Raw genomic sequence first — 21,428 nt, forward strand, 5'->3', positions numbered from 1 at the left:
CTTAAGGCATATGAATCATGGGTTAACTTTGATTGTATCTTTCTTTTCCTTTGTTCAGACTAGTTTCAGGGAATTTGAGGAGGTGGGTATGGGCACGTACACTTAGGGTATATAAAGTTTTCAGAAAAACTGGTCAGGGTCCTTGGCTAAGAGGAAACTCTGCTTTGGGCCCGCCGATGTAATAAACTGCACTCCACTATCTGCATTGTCCTTCTGAGTGAGTTTGTTTCCCGGAATGTGTGGCTACAACAATATCACGTTCATTCACTGATAAAGCTAGTCTTTTGATTTTCATAGTTTTATCTATAGAATAATTAGTTTCCTATTTAATTTTTTACACTCCTTTATAACTTATATGTGAAGAAGGAAATGGCAACCAACCCCAGAACTCTTGCCTGGAGTATCCCATAGACAGAGGGGCCTGGCAGCCTACAGTCCATGGGGTGGCAAAAGTGAGTAGGACCCAACTGAGGGACTAAACAACAATAATAACATAGCTACGTTCTTGACACAGATCGAAGGTACAACAATTTCAACAACATTTCTTTAAAGCAACATATATATATATTTAAATCAAAATCAGCATGAGAAAAATGTAGATTCCATAAAGGAGAATAAAACCTTAAAAGTTCTGGTAGTGTTTAAAAAGAAAATGAAAACAAACGATTAAAAAAAAAACAACCCTGTGTATTTTCTGTTCAATTTCAGCATCTGCTCTGTAGCTTTCTTTTTCTTCCCTCTAGATGAGTGCCTGCAATCGTAAAACACGACTCCGGTAATACTTTTGTAAATGAATCACTACAGCATTCATACAATTAGCCTCTGAACAGATGTCAGAAAGTAAAGATCCGCCGCTTCTAGATCAAGTTGCCGCTGCCAACTCTCGCGAGCTTTGTCAGTAACTGTTGATTGTAATGTCAGTGCAGTCCAATTTACAGGCTGGAGAAGCAGCTGCATACTGCATTTCCCTGAAGTATTATATGATTTCTACTCCTTGCAAACTTTATCATCTTTGTTGCAGTGAGTCGGGTAAGTTGCTCTGAATTTACGTCTTCCTGTAGAGATGGAAGTTACCCTGAAGCTCATTCTGTAGGAGGAATGCGATCCCTTCACGTGTTTGTTTGTGCCCCTTTGGTGCTCTGTGGGAGGCAGTCATTGGAAATGGGACAGATGAAGGGAGCAGCCACATACATCAAAACTTCTGATTATTCAGGGAACACAGACTGAGTTCATTTAACTGCTTACGGAAATAATGAATTTGTTCAACTTTGTATAAAGGACCGTAGCAGTTAATAGTATCACTGTAATGTATGTTCCTAATGCACCCTCTAAGGGAAAACATTTTATGCTGTGTTTTACATTTAAATGCTCTGTTTGGTGAATGTCGCCTTAAAAGAGTAACAGAAGTGTTTCTTGACCAATCTTACTCTATTTTTCTTTTATTTTCTCTATTTTTCTTTCTATTTTTCTGAAATGAATAGTTCTCTTATTGTCTGGTTTTACAGAGTACTTAACATTTTGCTATTTGAAACTTTAACAAAATCAATTTGCAAAGGAAAGGTCTAAGTTTGTTTTGTATAAAAGGAAAGATCTATTTCTTGATTTGATTTACAAACTTTGGTCTAGTTTGCCCTGTTTATTCTCTTTTGTAATATGTGTATTTATAGAAAAGTATTTTACATTTGTTATTTTTATTATTATAGAAATAATAGCAAATGCACACTTTCTGCTCATTCTACAATTTTTTAAATCTACCTTTATTTTGATATCAATTCTTATTTCACCAGAGGATTAAGCACTGTGTTTTTATAAAACCATATGAATGATTAAAAGTGAACTGAAATGTGAACAAAATTATTTCACTATTTATGATTTCTATTTGTAATAAAAAAAAAACTTGTCCCTTCCAAATTTTTATGAATATATTGCATGATAATAAACTCAGGAGTTACTGTTATTAGTCTGTATAATGCCTTCCATAATATGAGCTATCTCATAGCTATGATAAATATAATTATATGTCACTTCTGTAGTTATTAAGGGTAAGCATGAGGTTTTAAAGAATGATTTTTACTTTAAATGACAACCTTTAGAATTCTCTGTGTGTTTGAAATAGAGTGGTCTTTTGGATGCAAATTATATTTCTAATTGGATTTTCAAAGTTCTGTTTTGTTCTTCTAGACATATTATTGTCCTTAGTTTTTTAATTATAAGAAAATATTTGGTGGAACTCCAACTGAAAATCTAAATATATTTATTTGAAACAAAAATTTGTAATATATAGTGGAACTATACATAACATTGTTCTGTAATTTCCAAGTCTCCTGTAAATGTGTTAGCATATTTTCAGATTAAAAAAAAAAAAAAAGAAAGCTAAAAAAAGAAAATATAGGGATCTACTCTATATTTCAGCTTTTAAAATATAAGCAAATGATATCTTATTTACAGACTTAATTTCCGCTTTGATTTATTTCTTGGTAACAATGAATAATGCATGCTTAAATTATATGTTGTCTTCATTTTAACGCTTTCTTGCCCAAATCTGCTCATTCTTATCAAAATTTAACTGTTCCAAATGAAGAATTATAACTGAATAGATGTCAATCTAAGAATAGATTGAACTTTGCAAGAAGACCCAAGATATCTAATGTTAAATGTTCAAATTATTCACACAATAAAAAGTTTGTAAAATTTTTTCCTCATTGAGGAAAGTTATAGATCTGTGTTTCATACCTAATATAGTGTCTTCTATCTATACATCCTTTTAGTGTCTATTGGGTATCTGAAGGATCCCTGGAAGACAATGGTGTAGTTTATAAACAGACTTCCTCAATTTCCCGCTTCACTTAGCCTACAACAAAACAAGCTTTTTAGGTTTGATATAAAGGCTCAGTTGTTTTAATTGGACTATCTACATTTTAGTGGCCCTTGTTCTAGACCATATTATCTAGATGGCTCTTTTCTTACCATTTTAACAGTCTTTATTTTTATATAGAAGTATATATTCTACTAAAACTTTTTTAAAATGACAAGAAAACTACATTCAGTGAAAACTATTAACAGGTTTTGCTTGACCATCCTTTAATAAGTCCTTGACTGCCCAATTATTTAGAAAATTTGGTTGATATCCAATTATGACAAATATATAGCAAATAAACAGCTTTTTATACCAATAATTTTATTATACTCATACCTTATACCATTGCATACTTTTAAAACTAGTCAAGGAATTTTGATACTACTTTCAAAATTGAATTAAAAATACAAAAAGAAGAAAATAAATTTTTACATTTTTAATTTTGAAAGTTTTTTTTTTTTTTTAATTGAGAATAATTTCCAGAATTGCCAGTAGATTTTGATATCCTGGACCATTTGATAAACTTGGAACACTATAGTATTCATTATTTTCCAGGTTTGTCTCCTTCCCCACTCCCATCAATTTTCTTTTGCAATTCCAAACAAAACTTCTGCCTTTAATCAAGTATTAAATATTATTACAATAAATTAGTTGATCTAAACTGAGTATTTCTAAATTCATTTACTCAGGTGTCCTTGGTATGAAAATTTACCCCATTCTTTGTGATAAACATGCTATGTGTTCTCAGAATTTAAATTGTTTAATGTACCAGTAGTCAATTTGCAACAGAATTTATAGGATGAAATAAATGAAATTTTATTGAATACTTTAATTATTAACAAACACTTAGAGATACAGAGAAATAACATTTTTTAATCTCTTTTGTCTACTTTTTGATTGCTTAATCTTGTGATAATGTATATTAAACACATAAACATCTCTTAATGGTAAAACTACAGTGCAGCATTTAGACTAGAGAATACTACATTATGAAAAAAAAAATTATTCTTACTTAAATAAAGGACTTCAGTGGCTCAGCAGTAAAGAATCCTCCTGCAATGCAGGAGACCCAGAGTTCAGTCCCTGGGTTGGGAAGATCCCCTGGAGGATGGCATGGCAACCCACTCTAGTATTCTTGCCTGGAGAACCCCATGGACTGAGGAGCCTGGAAGGCTACAATTCATAGGGTCACAAAGAGTTGGACATGACTGAAGTGACTTAGCATGCATGTAAATAAATATAAACATATTAGCCTACACTAATAATAAGTATGCAAATAGAAACATATGTTCATGTTAAAACCTAGATTTAATAATATAGTGTTTAAAATGTACTCCAACAGGTTAACACCAAGGTTAATTAAAATTATATTGCCATTCTTGCTACAAACACAGACTTATATGATTGAATGTTACTAATTACATTATTTACAATTACAAGGTGTAAGTACTTATATTACTAATACCAAGGTGATGACTCATAGATATCACTGTTGAAAAAGAAAGATTATTATTCATGTAAATCATATTATATAACATTTAGTTCTACTTAGCACAAAATATAAATAAAAGCATACAAGTACTTATATAAATCAATTAAGTGACATGGAATGTTATTGCAACCTTTTAGATGTTATAGCAGCCTTTCATAATACATGCAATGAAAATTATTATATTTATTAATTACATACAAAAACAAAATATGTTGGTAGTAATTTTATATTCACTATGGAATAAAATTAATAAACAATAGAATGAAAGTTTGAAAACTGTCAGAAACCAAAAATTATCTGGATCTGTTATATGGTTTATATAAACCAAACAAAAAGAATACAATCTTTATTAGACTCAGTAGAGATTGATTGAGCTAGGCCAAATGCCTACCTCCAATTTAGAAGAAATGTCTTAGGATTTATCAGAAGGGGGAAAAATAAAATTGTAGTATGTGTTAGCAGTATCTCTAAAACTCCTAACTCTCTGAAATATAAAATTTTATTAGAGTCAAATTTGCTACTGCTGCTGATATTTAGTCAATAAGTTGTGTCCAACTCTTTGTGACCCAATGGACTGTAGCCTCCCAAGTTCCTCTGTCCATGGGATTTCACAGGTGAGAATATTGGAATAGGTTGCCATTTCCTTCTACGGGAGATATTCTTGACCCAGGGATCAAACCAGGGCTCCTGAATTGGCAGGCAAATTCTTTACCACTGAGCCATCAGGGAAGCCTCAAGTGTCAAGTTTACAGGCATCTTTATATTACCATGTTGTTGCTGCTGCTGCTGCTAAGTCGCTTCAGTCATATCTGACTCTGTGTGACCCCATAGATGGAGCCCACCAGGCTCCCCCATACCTAGGATTCTCCAGGCAAGAACACTGGAGTGGGTTGCCATTTCCTTCTCCAATGCATGAAAGTGAAAAGTGAAAGTGAAGTCACTCAGTTGTGTCCGACTCTTAGCGACCCCATGGACCGTAGCCTACCAAGCTCCTCTGTCCATGGGATTTTCCAGGCAAGAGTATATAGCATGACATTATATTTATTATTTTTATTTTTAAAATATATTTAATTTGACTATAATATCTAAATTTCATAATAGCATATATATAGTGTTAAAATATTATATACTTTGATAATATATTTTATTGATAATAACACAGAGTCATTTATTTCAAAATTGAGAGCATAAAAAATCGCATGGCTTGATTTCTTAAAGCCTTACTATTATAGCAATCATTATGTATAAACATGTATGTGTATATATATGCATAAACATGCAGATATAAGTAGAATTAGAAATAAATATATATAAATATAGACATAGCCATAATCATAGACAGAGACAGAGATAGTAGTAGAAATGGATATACATCTATAAGTACTGTACACTGAACAAAATAGTGTATACAATGAATTAGTTTATTCATATATTTTGGGGGATCAAAAAATACTTGTTGGTTACTAACTGTCCTGTGAGCAGTGGTGAATGAGGCTCATTAACTATGAGGATCATAGATCTAAGACAGTTATCGTAATAGGTAGTGCCTAAATCACTGCCTTCTAAGACATTCTAAAATTTAAGAAAAAAAAAAATCTAATACAAATTCTTGGTGCTCACAGGATTAGTTTCTTGGACACATAGTTTGGATTTATTATTACACTCTCAAAACATAATGAAGAAAACATTTTGTACATGTATAGAACTTTGCTATTGTTTTATGGATGAGAATCAGTGTTTGTATTTGCCAATTTTAATCAGATTTTCTTTTTTTTCTCAGTTGTATAAAGATATTAATTCTTTCAGATAATATCTGCATTACATTTTTCTATCCTTTGTCACTTAGAGTTTCAGAATGTGATTTAAATTTTTTATTGAAAAGAGACTCAACTGTGCATTATGAATTTTTAATAAAACTTTGATTTGCCTGAATGTTCTTTTCATATTATTAAATAAATATTATTTCATGAAATGTCAAGTAGTGATGATTTAGTAGGTATTAAAGATTACTGTTGCTTCCCCTGCTTTTTCCAGTAATTCCTCAATTTTAATCCTCTGATTTCACTGTCTACTACCAAAATATAAGCAAATCTGACCATGCTAACACATTTAACCTCCCTAGTTGCATATGCTTTAATAAATTAACAGATTAAGACATTTACTGAGTCATCTCTAAGTGTAAAATTTCTTCTAAATTGATTTCTTCATCCACACATTACATTATCAGTCAGTCTCTTCATTGGCAATATAATTTAGGTAGAAAAATCCTTCATGGTTATTCGGTTCCAAAGGACTGGTATACATACAATCTTCTCTATCTAATTTTTCTGGTAGACCTTTATGGTGGTAGCAGATTTGTTTGTTTTCACAATTTGTAGGATTAATGGCAGCTATTGTATTTTTTTTTTTCACTTAACATTTTATGAATTGCTTGTCCAAATTCTCTTCTGACCTTACACTATGCTTATAGTTGTACAGAGGAAAAAACCACTAAGGCAAAAAGGACCCCAGATGGGACTGTGGAAACAGAAAAAGACAGTAATAGAAGTCTGAAGATCCTTAGAGTTTCTTAACCTACTTCACAGCTCTGTCAAGAGCCAGTCAGCCATGATTAGAACTGCATATATTCCAGAGAATATGTGAGTTTGTATTTCTTTCTCTAACCAAGGTAGAAATTTAATCTACTGTATCTGTCATAAATAGACTGCCATTTAATGCCTGGTAAAGTCATACACACACACACACACACACACACACTTATGCCTTGGACAAATTTTCTCCTTAAAATACTAAATCTCTCTTTCTTACAGAGGTTTGTAAATGAATCTCTTCAAATTGAAATCATTTCTTTTTCCTTTTCCATTTCACTCATTTCTTCCCTAAATTGAAAACTGAAATATGTCCAACCATTTTCTTTTGTTTGTAGCAGTGAGAGATTAATTAGTTTTCATAATTTACAGGATTAATAAGAGCTGCTAAATTTTAGTTAATTATCATCAATAAAATATAACATTAGATGCATGGAGCTGTTGAAACTTCCTGCTTACCTTTCTTGCAGAAACCAATATGCAGAGCCGGAGTACAGTCATATACCTCAGATTTGTCTTACGGTTCCTTCTGCTCTGGGTACTTTTTGAGAAGTCACACACTGAAGAAGACATCATAATTACCACCAAGAATGGAAAAGTCAGGGGGATGCGCTTGCCAGTACTTGGTGGCACAGTAACAGCCTTTCTTGGAATCCCGTATGCACAGCCACCTCTTGGTAGACTACGATTCAAAAAGCCACAATCCTTGACCAAATGGCCTGATATTTGGAATGCTACAAAATATGCAAATTCTTGTTATCAGAACACAGATCAAAGTTTTCCAGGCTTCCTTGGATCAGAGATGTGGAACCCAAACACTGACCTCAGTGAAGACTGTTTATATCTGAATGTGTGGATTCCAACACCTAAACCAAAAAATGCTACTGTAATGATATGGATCTATGGTGGTAGTTTTCAGACTGGAACATCATCTTTGCATGTTTATGATGGCAAGTTTCTGGCACGGGTTGAAAGAGTTATTGTGGTTTCAATGAACTACAGAGTAGGTGCCCTTGGATTCTTAGCTTTACCAGGAAATCCTGAGGCACCAGGGAATGTGGGTCTATTTGATCAACAGTTGGCTCTTCAGTGGGTCCAAAAAAACATAGCAGCCTTTGGTGGAAATCCTAAAAGTGTAACTCTCTTTGGAGAAAGTGCAGGAGCAGCTTCAGTTAGCCTTCATTTACTTTCTCCTAAAAGCCACCCGTTGTTTACCAGAGCTATTCTGCAAAGTGGATCTTCTAATGCTCCTTGGGCAGTGACATCTCTTTATGAAGCTAGGAACAGAACATTGACTTTAGCTAAATTTATTGGTTGCTCTAGAGAAAATGACACTGAGATAATCAAATGTCTTCGAAATAAAGAGCCCCAGGAGATTCTTCTTCATGAAGTGTTTGTTGTCCCCTATGGTACACTCTTATCAGTAAATTTTGGTCCCACTGTGGATGGCGATTTTCTCACTGACATGCCAGACACACTACTCCAACTTGGACAGTTCAAAAAAACCCAGATCTTGGTGGGTGTTAATAAAGACGAAGGGACAGCATTTTTAGTATATGGTGCTCCTGGTTTCAGCAAAGATAACAACAGTATTATAACTAGAAAGGAATTTCAAGAAGGTTTAAAAATATTTTTTCCAGGAGTGAGTGAGTTTGGAAAGGAATCGATCCTTTTCCACTACATGGACTGGTTAGATGATCAGAGAGCTGAAAACTACCGAGAGGCCTTGGATGATGTTGTTGGCGATTATAATATCATATGTCCTGCTTTGGAGTTCACCAAAAAGTTCTCAGATATGGGAAACAATGCATTTTTCTACTATTTTGAGCACCGATCCTCCAAACTCCCTTGGCCAGAATGGATGGGAGTGATGCATGGTTATGAGATCGAATTTGTCTTTGGTTTACCACTGGAAAGAAGAGTTAATTACACAAAAGCTGAGGAAATTTTTAGTAGATCCATTATGAAACGCTGGGCAAATTTTGCAAAATATGGGTAAGTGCCAATTTTTGTAATTGTTCTTGTTTGTTTTGTTTTGCTTAGCTTTGCATGGTCCCCTGTGTAGACTTCATTCAAGGTACAGAAACATTTTGATTATTTATTCTCTTCACGCTTTAAGCTGGTTTTGTTCTTCATTATGTAGTACATTTCAGTTCTTTGCATCAGAGTGCTTAAAAGAAATAATCAAAGAACTTTTATGAAAAATATTTTCTGATTTCATTTCCATAGCACCATAAAGTACTTTAACAACATTCGCCAAAGTTTGTATGGAACTAGATGTCCACCTTGCGAACAAGATATCCACCTTGTCAAGTATTTTTCAGCGTAAAGGTTCACAGCATTCACATGTTTAAGAAGGAGCAGGAGTATCTCTCTTTTGCTTGTGCTCTTAAGCAGTGGCACACTGTTACCTGATGCACAAGGACAGACATACCATCACAGGAAAATCAAAGGGCAGGATGGTGTTAGGGTTGGCCCTCACATTATTCAAAATACAGAATTTGACATTTTATCAATTTTTTTTATTCCTTAATATGTTTGTTCAGAGGTTTTAGGTAACCTTTGTTGAACAAGAGTTGCAAGGCTCATCTTGTTTAGCTAAGCTGTTTTATACTTGAGTAGTCACAAGGGTGACATTACATAATAAGAGATGCTACAAAAGAACATATTTTCCCTCAATGTTACAAATATTGTGATATTATCTCTTTAATAGTCAGAGAAAAATGCTCTTTTAATATCAATATATTTTCTATTTTTAAATACTTCATGTGTATAAAAAATAAGGATTCTGTAATAGTGTGTAACCTCAAATTGAATTTTATACACTGAAACAGTTTGTATCAGTGAGTTTAACCAAAGAAATAACAATTGGGGCACCTCTTTTTTGAAAAATGCTTACAGAAACTCACAAATTGATTGATGCATTAATCCAATCTGTCATCCTATCTTTATAATCAAAAAGAATTTTGGGAGTGATTTTCTTTCTGGTTTTCTTTTCCATCCTCCATTTAGAATTAATTATGTTGATGCTTCATGTTATTATTGGTATTTTTCTACAAAGTACCTGTATTTTATAATTCCTCTCAAAATGTTTTGACACTTATTCACTGTATATAAGGCTAAAACTCTTCCATCTGGCATTAAGATGCTTCTGTAACCTTGCTACAACCCGTTCTCCTCAGTACCTGTTTCCTTGGTAGAGGAGATATCTCATGAATATCAAATATTTCAAGTTTAACTACACCTTAGAGCCTGTTCTTGCTGTGTGCCCTGTTTAGAAAATTTACCTCTCTCCTTTGTAATGATACAAGTCCTACTATTGTGTTAAGTTTTGACCAATTACATGTTTCATACAGAGTATCTTTAATTCTAAAAGTTGTAATTGCTTCAGACCTGTTTTACACTCTCAGAAAAACCATTGACAGTCATGTATCTAAATGCTATCTTTCATTGTATTCTGAGCCTCCTAAACTAGACTGAGAACTAACTTCTTGAAAGAGAAGTTATGGTTTTATTGTATACTTATTGAAGTACTGACATTGGTGTATGTTCCACTTAACAAATATTTAGATTCAATAAGAACAAGTTAAACTTTTTTTTTAAGATATGTAAGCTATTATCTGTAGCTGTACAATATGTTACACCTTCTCAACATCAGCCTAAATTTCTGCTTAACAAGGAACATCTTATTTCTAGAGCTGCTTTAGAATTATGTATATTTCATTCTGTTCTCTCCCTCAAGGCTTTAATCCACATTAAATCACTTGAGTATGTTTTTAATTCTGTCTGACAATTCTAGAAATTATAAATATTTTAAGGGGACTATTAAGGGAATTTAAGGGAAACATCAATATTTCTTCAAATTATTGATGCCTATAATTTTTAAAAGACTTTATATCTTACATGTTTAAATCATCAAGAAATATATATTTTCTTATTTCACAATGGAGAACACTGAGAACCAGGTGAAATAATGGTCATATCTATGGAAAATGAGTGCAACAGGTCAAAGAAGAGAATATTTGATACTTAATAGAATAAAAGATTGTATAATCCTAATTTACTTATATGATTAGCATATTTTAATAGGAAATAAATGAATGTTGACAAATTTTGATTATAATAGTAAATTCATATGAACAAGATTAAAACCATAAAGATTAAAGTAAACTTTTTAATGTAGTTCAGCTGTAGATACCACTCAGCAAGATACCATTTTAACCAGTGAGTTTCTTTATAGTCCATGCTTGCGCAGTTAGACAGAGATAATAATATACCATATGTGTTGAGATTTGACTTGATGGCAAACATAATGTTAATCTCCTGGTGTGCACTATATTTTTTCAAAGTATACCTATGTAATAAATACAGAAGCTTAGAATGATTAAATAAACTCCATGATAACAAATTTGGTTTAAGTGTCAGGTTTGGAAATTCACTCACATTCATTTGCCCACAAACATGACGTTTGATGTTCTCTTCCCAGGGAGATGCTCCCCCTTGGTTTGCCTCCACTCCCAGTACCAAGGACATTTAGCAATATCTGGAATTATTTTTGAGTATCACTTCTGGAACTGGGGTGGGCTACTAGCTATATAGAGGCCAGGGATGCTGCCAAACTTCTTACAATGCTCAGGATAGTCCCCCAGCAACAAATTATTCATTCCAAATGTCAGTAATGCCTAGATTGGGAAACAGCAGATTTTTACTCCCATATAACCCCAAAATCACACATAAAGAAAGTAAAAGGTAGAAATAAGAATTGTAATTATCATTCAGGAAAGTGAATTTTCAAGTACATGGTTCATAAAATGTTTTAATGAATTTTTCTCCTTAAAGAATGTTTAGTATACATTATATTTCTTATTAGGACTAAGTTCAACATAATTTTGAAATTTTCTTTGTGATATTTTATTTTCCCAATGGGTTGTTTAGTAGTCTTTTATTTAACTTTTAGCTATTTGGATAATTTCTAGATAGTTTGTTGTGGCTTTTTAATTTAATTCAGTTCTAGTTAGAGACTCTACTCAATATTTTCCGGTTTGAAATATATTGAGAATTATTTTATGACCCAGAATATGATTCATATGGGTGATTACTTTATGTGCTCTTGAAAAGAATGCATGTTCTTTTGGTATGATATGTTCTGTAAATTAATTAGTCCATGGTTTCTCAGGTGTTCTAATATTTTCGTCTACTTATTTTAAATACTGCGAGAAGGGTATTAACATCTTTCACTATAATTGTGATTCTGTTTATTTCTCCACTTAATTCTACTAATTTTCCTTTTACTATTTTAAATTTGTATTATTAATTCTGTGCACATTTAGGATTATGTATTCCTGATTAGTTGACTTTTACCATTGTGAAATGTCTCTGTCCTGAAATTGTCTTTGCCTAATATTAAGATAGATACATCAAGTTTCTCATGCTATGTTTGCACAATATATTTTGCTCCATCCTTTTACTCTAGCTCACCTAATTAAAAAAAAAAAAAAGAGAGAAAGAAACCTTTCTTAGATTTAGCATGATTAACCCAATTGGCATTTAGTATAATTATCAATGTGTTTTGTTTAAATCTACCATCTTGCTATTTTTAATCCATCCTTCTTATTGCTCCTTTGCAACTCTTTCTTCTTTAATGTTTACGCTATTGTATTTTTTTTTTTTTTTTTATGGATGTTTAGTTTGTCTTTATGGAGAAGGTAATGGCAACCCACTCCAATACTCTTGCCTGGAAAATTCCATGGACGGAGAAGGCTGATGGGCTGCGGTCCATGGGGTCACTACGAGACTGAGCGACTTCACTTTCACTTTTCACTTTCCTGCACTGGGGAAGGAAATGGCAATCCACTCCAGTGTTCCTGCCTAGAGAATCCCAGGGATGGAGGAGCCTGGTGGGCTTCCGTCTACAGGGTCGCACAGAGTCGGACATGACTGAAGCGACTTAGCAGCAGCAGCAGCAGCTGTTTGTCTTTAATTTTTTCCCCAGTGTTTGTTTTAACACTAAAATTGTTTCACTTATAACTATCTACTTAAAGTTAATACTGACCTACTTTGCTGACATTTCCCACTTTCTGAACAATTCATGCTTCCTATTTTCCATTTCACTCTTAACTACTTCACAACTGTAAGAAATTAACAATAAAGTTTCATGTACTCTCCTCATTTTTATATTTCCCTATGTTTATGCAATGTATAATATATCTCTTAAAATTGTGTTTGTTTTTTACAAGTTATATTAATGTAAATTCATAAAATAAAAAGCAGAGTCTTTTATGTTTACTTGTGTCTTTAGTGGGGTTTCCCTGGTGGCTTAGATGGTAAAGAATCTACCTGCAGTTTAGAAGACCTTTATTCCATCACTTGGTTGGGGAGATTTGGAGAATGAAATGGCAATCAACTCCAGGATTCTTGCCTGGAAATTTCCACGGGCATATACCATTTCCAGTATTCTTGATCCTTCCTATGGATTCTAATTGTCATCTGGAATTGTTTTCCTTTGTGCTAAAAAACATCCTTTAGAATTTCTCATTGGCAGTTTGAATAGTTACAGATCCTCTCAGCATTTTTTTTTTTAAATCTGAGGATACCTTTATTTTCCTTCAATTGAATGAATTTTTTTAAAGATAGATTTCTGGTTTAATATTTTTTTCTTTTTCTTTCATCAGTTTAAAGATATGTTCCATTATCTTCTTGTCTCTTCAGTTCTGATGTAAAGTGAACTTTTATTTGTATGATCATCTTCTCTATACAATGTAAAAAATTTTTTCCTCTGGTTGATTTCAAAATTTCCTCTTTATCTTTGGTTTCAATTGTTTATCCATGGTATTTCCAAGAATGATTTCTTTGTCTAGGGATTTTGTCTTATTTTGTTTTTGTCTGATGTTTGCTAAGCTTTTTCTCAGTAATTTTTAATATCACATTTGAGAAAATTTGTATCAGTATTCCATCAAATATTATTTATGCCCCATTCTTACTCTCATCTCCTTCTAGAACTCCAATTATACATGCACTAGATTATAAATTTTGTCCCACAGGTTACTAAGCTTCTGTTGCCTTTTCTGCACATTTCCAAATTAGATACATTTTAAAATTTTCTCTACGAGCTCAATGACTTTTTCTATTATCTCCAATCTGTGATTGAAGGTAACCAATGAATTTTTTATTTCACTTATTTTAGTTTTCAGATTTAATTTTTTCAGTAGTTTCATTATTTTGGGGAGTTCCTTCCTGTTTTCTATTTAGATATTATTCTTTAAGTTCCTGAACATATTTAAAATAGCTGCTTTAAGTTGTTCATTCAATATCTAGTTGATGGGTTCATGTACTGTTTTCCTATTTTTTTGCATGTCTAGAAATTTTTACATTTGTACTAGACTTTGTGGATGATACAACAGAAATTCTATATTATTTTAGCCTTCTCTGAAGAATATATGCCTCCACTGAATGATGGTTGTTTGTTTTTAATTTTACCGAACAGTTCAATTAAGGGATGTGTATATACTTCAATTTGTCTGAAGCATGTGTAGACTTGGTTTTATATTTTGAGTGAATCCATGAAAGGTCCAAAATATTTTATAGACCCTTTAAGTTGACAGAACTTAAACTAATGTTTGTTTTCACTGAGGATGTTACAGTTACTTGTTTTGTGTCTATTAGAGTGGAGATAGTGCTTCCAATGCGGTGCAGTGGTAAAGAATACACCTGCCAGTGCAGGAGATGCGAGATCCGCAAGTTCAATCTCCTGGGTCAGGAAGATCCCCTGGAATAAGAAACGGCAACCCATTCCAGTCTTGTTGCCTGGAGAATCCCATAGACAGAGGAGCCTGGCAGGCTGCAGTCCATGGGGTCGCAAAGAGCCAGGCATGACTGAGTACACACACACACCATGGTAGAGATAGACTGGGTCTCCTTACTCTGAAGTTATGGCCTTCCACTCAGCTGGCCTGCATATTAACAAGATGAAAGCAAAGTGTTGACAACATTATACTAGTTATTCACTCTTCAGCTGTCCCATCTCTTCTGCTCTCAGCCATGCAGTCTCTTCTCTCTATTCCCAGCCTCTCATGTTCTTGCTCTGAATCTATTCAGCCCAGGCCTCAGCCAAAGATGTTCAGGGAGACCTGTCCCAAAGATTCTAGCTACTTCAATACCCCAGCATTCTTATTTCTATTTTTTTCGCCTCAGTGAAGCTACCGTACTTTGCTTAGGTTCAAGCTCCGTACATCTTGGACAGCCAATTATCTTCATGTGAGTAACCACAGTAAACACAGCCCCACCTTGAAGTTCCTCTTCTCTCAAATAACATAGACTTATGTTGCCTGTTATCCAGTTCCTGAAACTCGTCATTTAATTTTTTTGCTTTTGGTCCAGTATATACTTGTTTATGGTGGGACAGTTAATCCAGTTTTGATTATTCCATCATGGATGACAATGAAAGCCCAACCCCATTTGTATTTCAAGAGAATCTTAACCTTTATGTATTTCATTCAGGTCCATGAAATTCATTTTTCCAGTTACTTTAAAAACACTTGTCAATTTCCAAGATATAGGTTAAGAAAAACTTTTAAAATTTCATTTCTTTGCAAAAATAAAGAAAATGTTATCCTGTGAAAGCACTAAATAGTATTTGAATTTTGTATCTTTAGTTGCATGGTTTGAAATTCCTTATAAAATGTATACAACTGAAGCCTTAGCTAGTTGGAATTACTGTCCATATGCATTTTGCTTGCTTTTGCTTTTCCCTCAATCCCATCTCTAAAAATGAATTTAAATCTAGATCCAAATAGCAGGCATGTGCATCACACCCAGTATCCTATAATAGGAGACATTAAAATGTCAATATAACATATATATATCCATCAGTTATTCATTTAGTCAATACCTTGATGACCAATAGATTAGATTAACCAGCACTTAATGATGTATCTTCAGCACTACCTCAGTGATACAGGAAATTGGGGAAACCAAACTTGATTTGTCAAACAGACCAGAACAGCTAAAGGAGGAATATAAGCCAAAATACAATTAGTAGTATAACGTCAGATAGAGGATCGTTATTTCTGCTGCTGCTGCTGCTGCTAAGTCGCTTCAGTCGTATTCCTGGACCCCTCCAATTGCCTCCTGCTGCTGCAGAGCATCATTTGTTTACTGTGTTCTCTCTGGGTGCTATTTTCAGAATTCCTCCAGGGCACAGCCTCAAGTAGAGCTATTCACAGTGCAGTTACATAGCCTTCCCCATCATCAGTGATAGCCCTGATGTGTCCAGTGTTAATCTTACTAGGGATCCTTTGTGTATAACCTTAGTCAAGTTACTTAACATCCCTTACTGTGTTTTCCTATCTGAAAAAATGAGGTTATAAATATACCTCCCTTATTGACACGTTGAAATAAACCTTATAATTGACAGGAAACTGCATTTCTCTATTTCATTAAAAAAAAAATTCTGTTTTTCCCCTACCAAGCATAAGCTACTTCAATCTATTCTTATCTAAGTTTAAACTTGACTTCCTCCCCCAAATGTACAATTGTTTAACTTCCTGGCTCAGCATTAGTCAAGTTTTCAAACAAATAAAGGTAAACTACAAAATTGAGGCAATTAAGTTTCTTCTGTGTCTTTGGTGAGAATTTGTTTATTCAGGATCCTCTAAATTGGTTAATGTTTCCTAATACTTTTTTTCCAGAAATAAATGATATGACACAAATACTTTTTGTCCTATTTTGATGTCATGAAACCAAAAAGTTACTTAGCAAAGTATTTTTAGTAATCTCACAGAAGTATACTGATGTTATCCTCATGTGTCTTATTTATTTACTATTTATTCCCTTAAACTTTTTTACATAGAAATGAAAATATATTACTAAACTTTCAGTCCCCTGGTTTACTGATCTGTATTAAATAAATATGAACAGTTCATGACATTTGTCCTGGAAAGCAGGTGAGATTAAATGAATGCTGAGTCATAATTTCTTAGTGCATAAGATTATTTTGAATAATTGTCAGAATTTAAAATAGACTTGCCTCTGTGTACTAAATTGTAATTACAACCATCAGAAATTTACAGATTTGCCAGATTTCTAAAATAATGAACTTTATAGCTATATTCCAGATATATATAAGATGGGTATTACACATGTACTTCCATATTTTCCTTATACTAGTAAGAATATGCTTATTTTATAATATTTATATAAAGTTGATTTAATAATATTTAGTTTTTAATGGGTGTATTTCTCTTGTGTTTACATATATATGACACAAGAAATAAAGTAATTGAAACAACACTTCAATTCCAGTTAATTTTCAAACAAATCTGTTTTCTTTGTATGTTCTCTTTCTCATCTCCTGGAATCATTTTATATTTTTAAAAGGTAATAGAAAAACTGAAGAAAAGTTGAAAAGAAAATGTTAGTGGAGAACTGGTGCCCCTTTATTCTAATTCTCTGTATAGAGATTTTGCGTGTATCTGTTCTCATTTGATAGAGTTCATATCCTGTCACCAAGAAATTAATTTTAAAATTACACTTGAGTTTATTTTTATTATATTTTTCAACTTGAAATAAATATTCTAGGACTTAATTACAATATACCTCTTGTGAAGCGATTTCTTAAATATACTAAAAGAGTAGCAGTTGAAGATAGTTTTAAAGTGGACAGTACGATTAAACTGACAAGGTATGAAATGCATTTATGCTATTATTAGAATGAAAATTTGTTGAAATGATGACATTATCTAACATTTTCTGATGAGAAGAATGTGGTCCATAGAAGAATAGTGAATTGGAGCTAATAGGTGACAGAACAAAGATTAACTGTGACTCAAGACTATTAACTTTCATTTCCTTCTATTATCCGTTCACCAGGCTGCCTTCACCATGAATTATTGAAAGCAGTCATTAAATAGGCTTACAAAATGCATTTGGTTACAAAGTTATAATTTTAACATGTTAGCATGCTGATATTTGCCTGGATAATGTTACAGAGGTAAGGACAGAGAATAAACTAAAATTAAACATCATGACATGCACAGACAAGTTTAAGTTTGTGAAAGACTCATCTGGCCATCTAGTCCAATTATTATCAGGCTTGTAATTAGATTTTTTGACAGATAATAGTTCATGTGGCTTCCAGAGTGAGAGAAAAAGTCCTTGCCCTCCAGTTCTATAATTATTTGTGGTGCCTTATCGTAATTAACTTAACTGAAACATTTTGAAGACTTTACAAAGAGGTCAGGGTTCAGATCCTTTGGGATTTATTTTATTGTTATCATGAATGCATCAATGTTGTATCACTTCAAATACTTTTCTCCCCCTTAGGAATTAGTTGAGGAATTAGTTGGGAATAAAACAATAAATGTTGTCTGCAACATTCCTAAAAATACCTTAGTTTAACAAATATATTATATATGTAGGTGAAATATATATACATATATATGCATTAGGTGAAGGTCACTCAGTCATGTCTGACTCTTTGTGATCCATGGACTGTGTATTCCAAGTAATTCTCCAAGCCAGAATACTGGAGTGGGTAGCCTTTCCCTTCTCCAGGTGATCTTCCTAACCCAGGGATCAAACCCAGGTCTGCCACATTGCAGGCGAATTCTTTACCAGCTGAGCCACAAGGGAAGCCCATCTTTGCGTTAGTGTAACCTATTTGAAAAGGAAGAATTATGTCGCATGACAACTTAAAATGTACATAAGATGACGTGCAAACTGTTCAGAGTGCAGTCATATTTTGCCATCAGTGACAGTAGAATGAAAAGAAGAAACCAGAATCCCCAAAGAGCTACTACATCTACAAAAATGTTTGACTAAGTGTTTTGAAGTACTGTAGTATTTTAAGGGAGCTCATTAAAACGTGGAAAATCATATTTATGTTATAGGATCAATTTACTTAGAAATAGATGAATGTGATTTGTTCTCTGAGTTTGCCCAAAATTTTTGTGTATTTGTAAAAATTATAACATTCAATCTGCCTGTAAATCTTAAATTCAATCTGAAATTAGAATTAATCATTTTTAAAAAGTCAAAATCATATTTTCAGGAATGTACATATAAATGCAGTACTTCAAAAGATGTGTCAGATAGAAAATAACAACTTCAAAAAAAACAAAATGTGGCTTTAAATATTTTGTTGTTTAAAATACTACATTTTTCTGACTGTTCCAAAATCAGAAATTATTAAAATGTGTTTGGTTAGATTGATAAGTTCCAAGAAATTATTCTTGGTGCAGTTTTTCTCCCAAGTCATTAACACTCAAGATCAGAGTTAACAAGCATAACTCCACTCTCTTAAATTTTCAGCATATTAATAGCTCTCTTGGACACCTTCACATTAACATGATAAATACTATTAACCTGATGAGATAATCTGTAGTTTTTTTATACATGAAATGTTAATATTAACTTTTCCACAGACCTCTGTTATATAAAAGCAATTTAATCTTTATCTTATGCAAATTAAATTTAATTACTTTTGATGTATCATTCTTTATGAATTGATGCATAGTAATATCTGTCTTATGACTAGATTTAAAAATACTAGTTATAAATTATATTTTATCTGATAAACCATTATAAAACAATAACACAATTATATCAAAAGTGTTAGAATTTCATATTTTTCTTAAAAACCATAATGCCAAACATGCTTTTGCTGGTTTTGTGTTTATGGAAATAGGAAAAATTACACATTTTATGAAACTCCTTATAATAAAAGTTTGCATCTTTTATAGACCTGCTAATCACAAGTTAATATTGTTTGTTTAGATAGGTCATTATGTTGATTGGTTTATTCATTCTTCTGCTTAATCATTCAACAAATATTAACATATCTGAAAGCTTATATGAACCAAGTATTACTTAGGTGATACGAGTACAGTAGTCATCAAAATATACCCAAGGAAAGAAAGAAAGGAAAAGCAAAACATGGGAGAGGAAAAAAAGAAAATCCCAGAGAAAGTTTCTACCTTCAGGGGCCATACAAATAACTTTAACTAGTTTGGAGACTTCGTTAACTACCAATGCATCCAGGAAAGCCCAGGTGGTGCAGTGGTAAAGAATGCATATGCCAATGCAGGAAATGCAAGAGAAGTGGCCTGGGTCACAAAGATTCCCTGAAGAGGGAAATGGCAACCCACTCCAGTATTTTTGCCCAGAAAATCCATGGAGAGGGAAGCTTGATGGGTCCATGGAGTTGCAAAGAGTCAGACATAACTGAGCTCCATCCACACACTTATGTTTGATGACCCCTTTATACCTCTTTGTTATTCATAGAAATCTTTGACTCCTTATAGTTAAAATATGAATCTATTAAACACAGATCATAAAGATGAAAATGATAAAGACATGAAGCTAAAAGAAACTCCATTTAAAAAAGTCAGAATGTGAGAAGGAACTACCTAATTCTACAAATTGATTGTTGGAATCAAAGAATCCCTAAGTTCCCTGAAGGAATAATAAGAAAATAAAATTATCAAGCTTATTTAGAGATATACATTTCATTTTAGATTTAAAAAAAAAAAAAAGCAAAAACTGTGTATCTTAATGAGCTAGCAAGAATTAAACTGGCCATCTTGAAAGCAGAAGAAAAATGGCTTCATTTCTCAAATCTGAACAGCTATCTCAATCTCTCTTTTGAGTGCATCACTGATGATTTCAAACGCACACGGAAAAAAAAATAATAGAAGGACAAATATATAATAAAATTTTATATTGACCAGAGTTCTGAAAAAATATTAAGCATAATTAGGGACCTAGAGCCTGACGTGAATGGAATGTGATGATATTTGTAGGATTGCCATGAAAAGTCTCTCTCAAAGTTATATTAGAGTGAAATGACAGAGTTAATCATGTGGATTTCCAGGAGAAAAATGTGATGTCAGTATCTTGGGAATAAATTTTCTCCAGAGAAAAAGCAGCAAGGACATGCCCTAAGACTGAAATATTTAGGATGTTTCAATTCCCAGGTGGCTCAGTAATGAATCTACTGGTCCAATGCAGGAGATGCCAGAGACACAGGTTCAGTCTCTGGGTTGGGAAGATTCCCTGGAGCAGGAAATGGCAACCCCTCCATATTCTTGCCTAGAAAATTTCACAGACAAAGGAGCCTGGTGGGCTACAGTCCGTGGGGTCACAAAGAGACATGGCTGAGTGACTGAATACACACAAGTTAACATAGAAAAAGCTGGAAAGCAAGTCTATGTGAAGGTAAGTGGTGAAAGGCAAAGTCCGAGAAGTACAGAGGGTCAAGATATATAAGATTTGGTGCTTAGACTGATTTTCTGGAATCTACTCTGAATGAAATGATAAGCCATGGGACATTTGGGGCAATTGAGTGGCATAAGTTGACTGAAACTTTATAAGCATCTCTCTGACTGGTAGGTAAATAAGGGTGAAGCAGAGAGAGGAGCTAGGGGACTCCTATTAGAACAACCCAGGTGATGTCTTGAATTGAGTGTACCTGGGAAGGACTGTCAGGAAAGATATT

General features: G+C 33.2%; 1 protein-coding gene across 1 annotated transcript in view; it reads left to right on the top strand.

Moving 5' to 3' along the window:
* The first annotated feature begins 7,415 nt into the window (after window positions 1–7,415).
* BCHE (butyrylcholinesterase) overlaps window positions 7,416–21,428 on the top strand; it is a 71,004-nt gene continuing 56,991 nt past the window's right edge. Inside the window, exon 1 of the mRNA XM_068966844.1 lies at window positions 7,416–8,932. Within this exon, the coding sequence (XP_068822945.1) occupies window positions 7,416–8,932 (1,517 nt within the window). The remainder of the gene's footprint in view (window positions 8,933–21,428) is intronic.

The sequence above is a fragment of the Capricornis sumatraensis genome, chromosome 1 (assembly GCF_032405125.1).
Source record: "Capricornis sumatraensis isolate serow.1 chromosome 1, serow.2, whole genome shotgun sequence".
In the NCBI taxonomy this organism is placed as follows: Eukaryota; Metazoa; Chordata; class Mammalia; order Artiodactyla; family Bovidae; genus Capricornis; species Capricornis sumatraensis.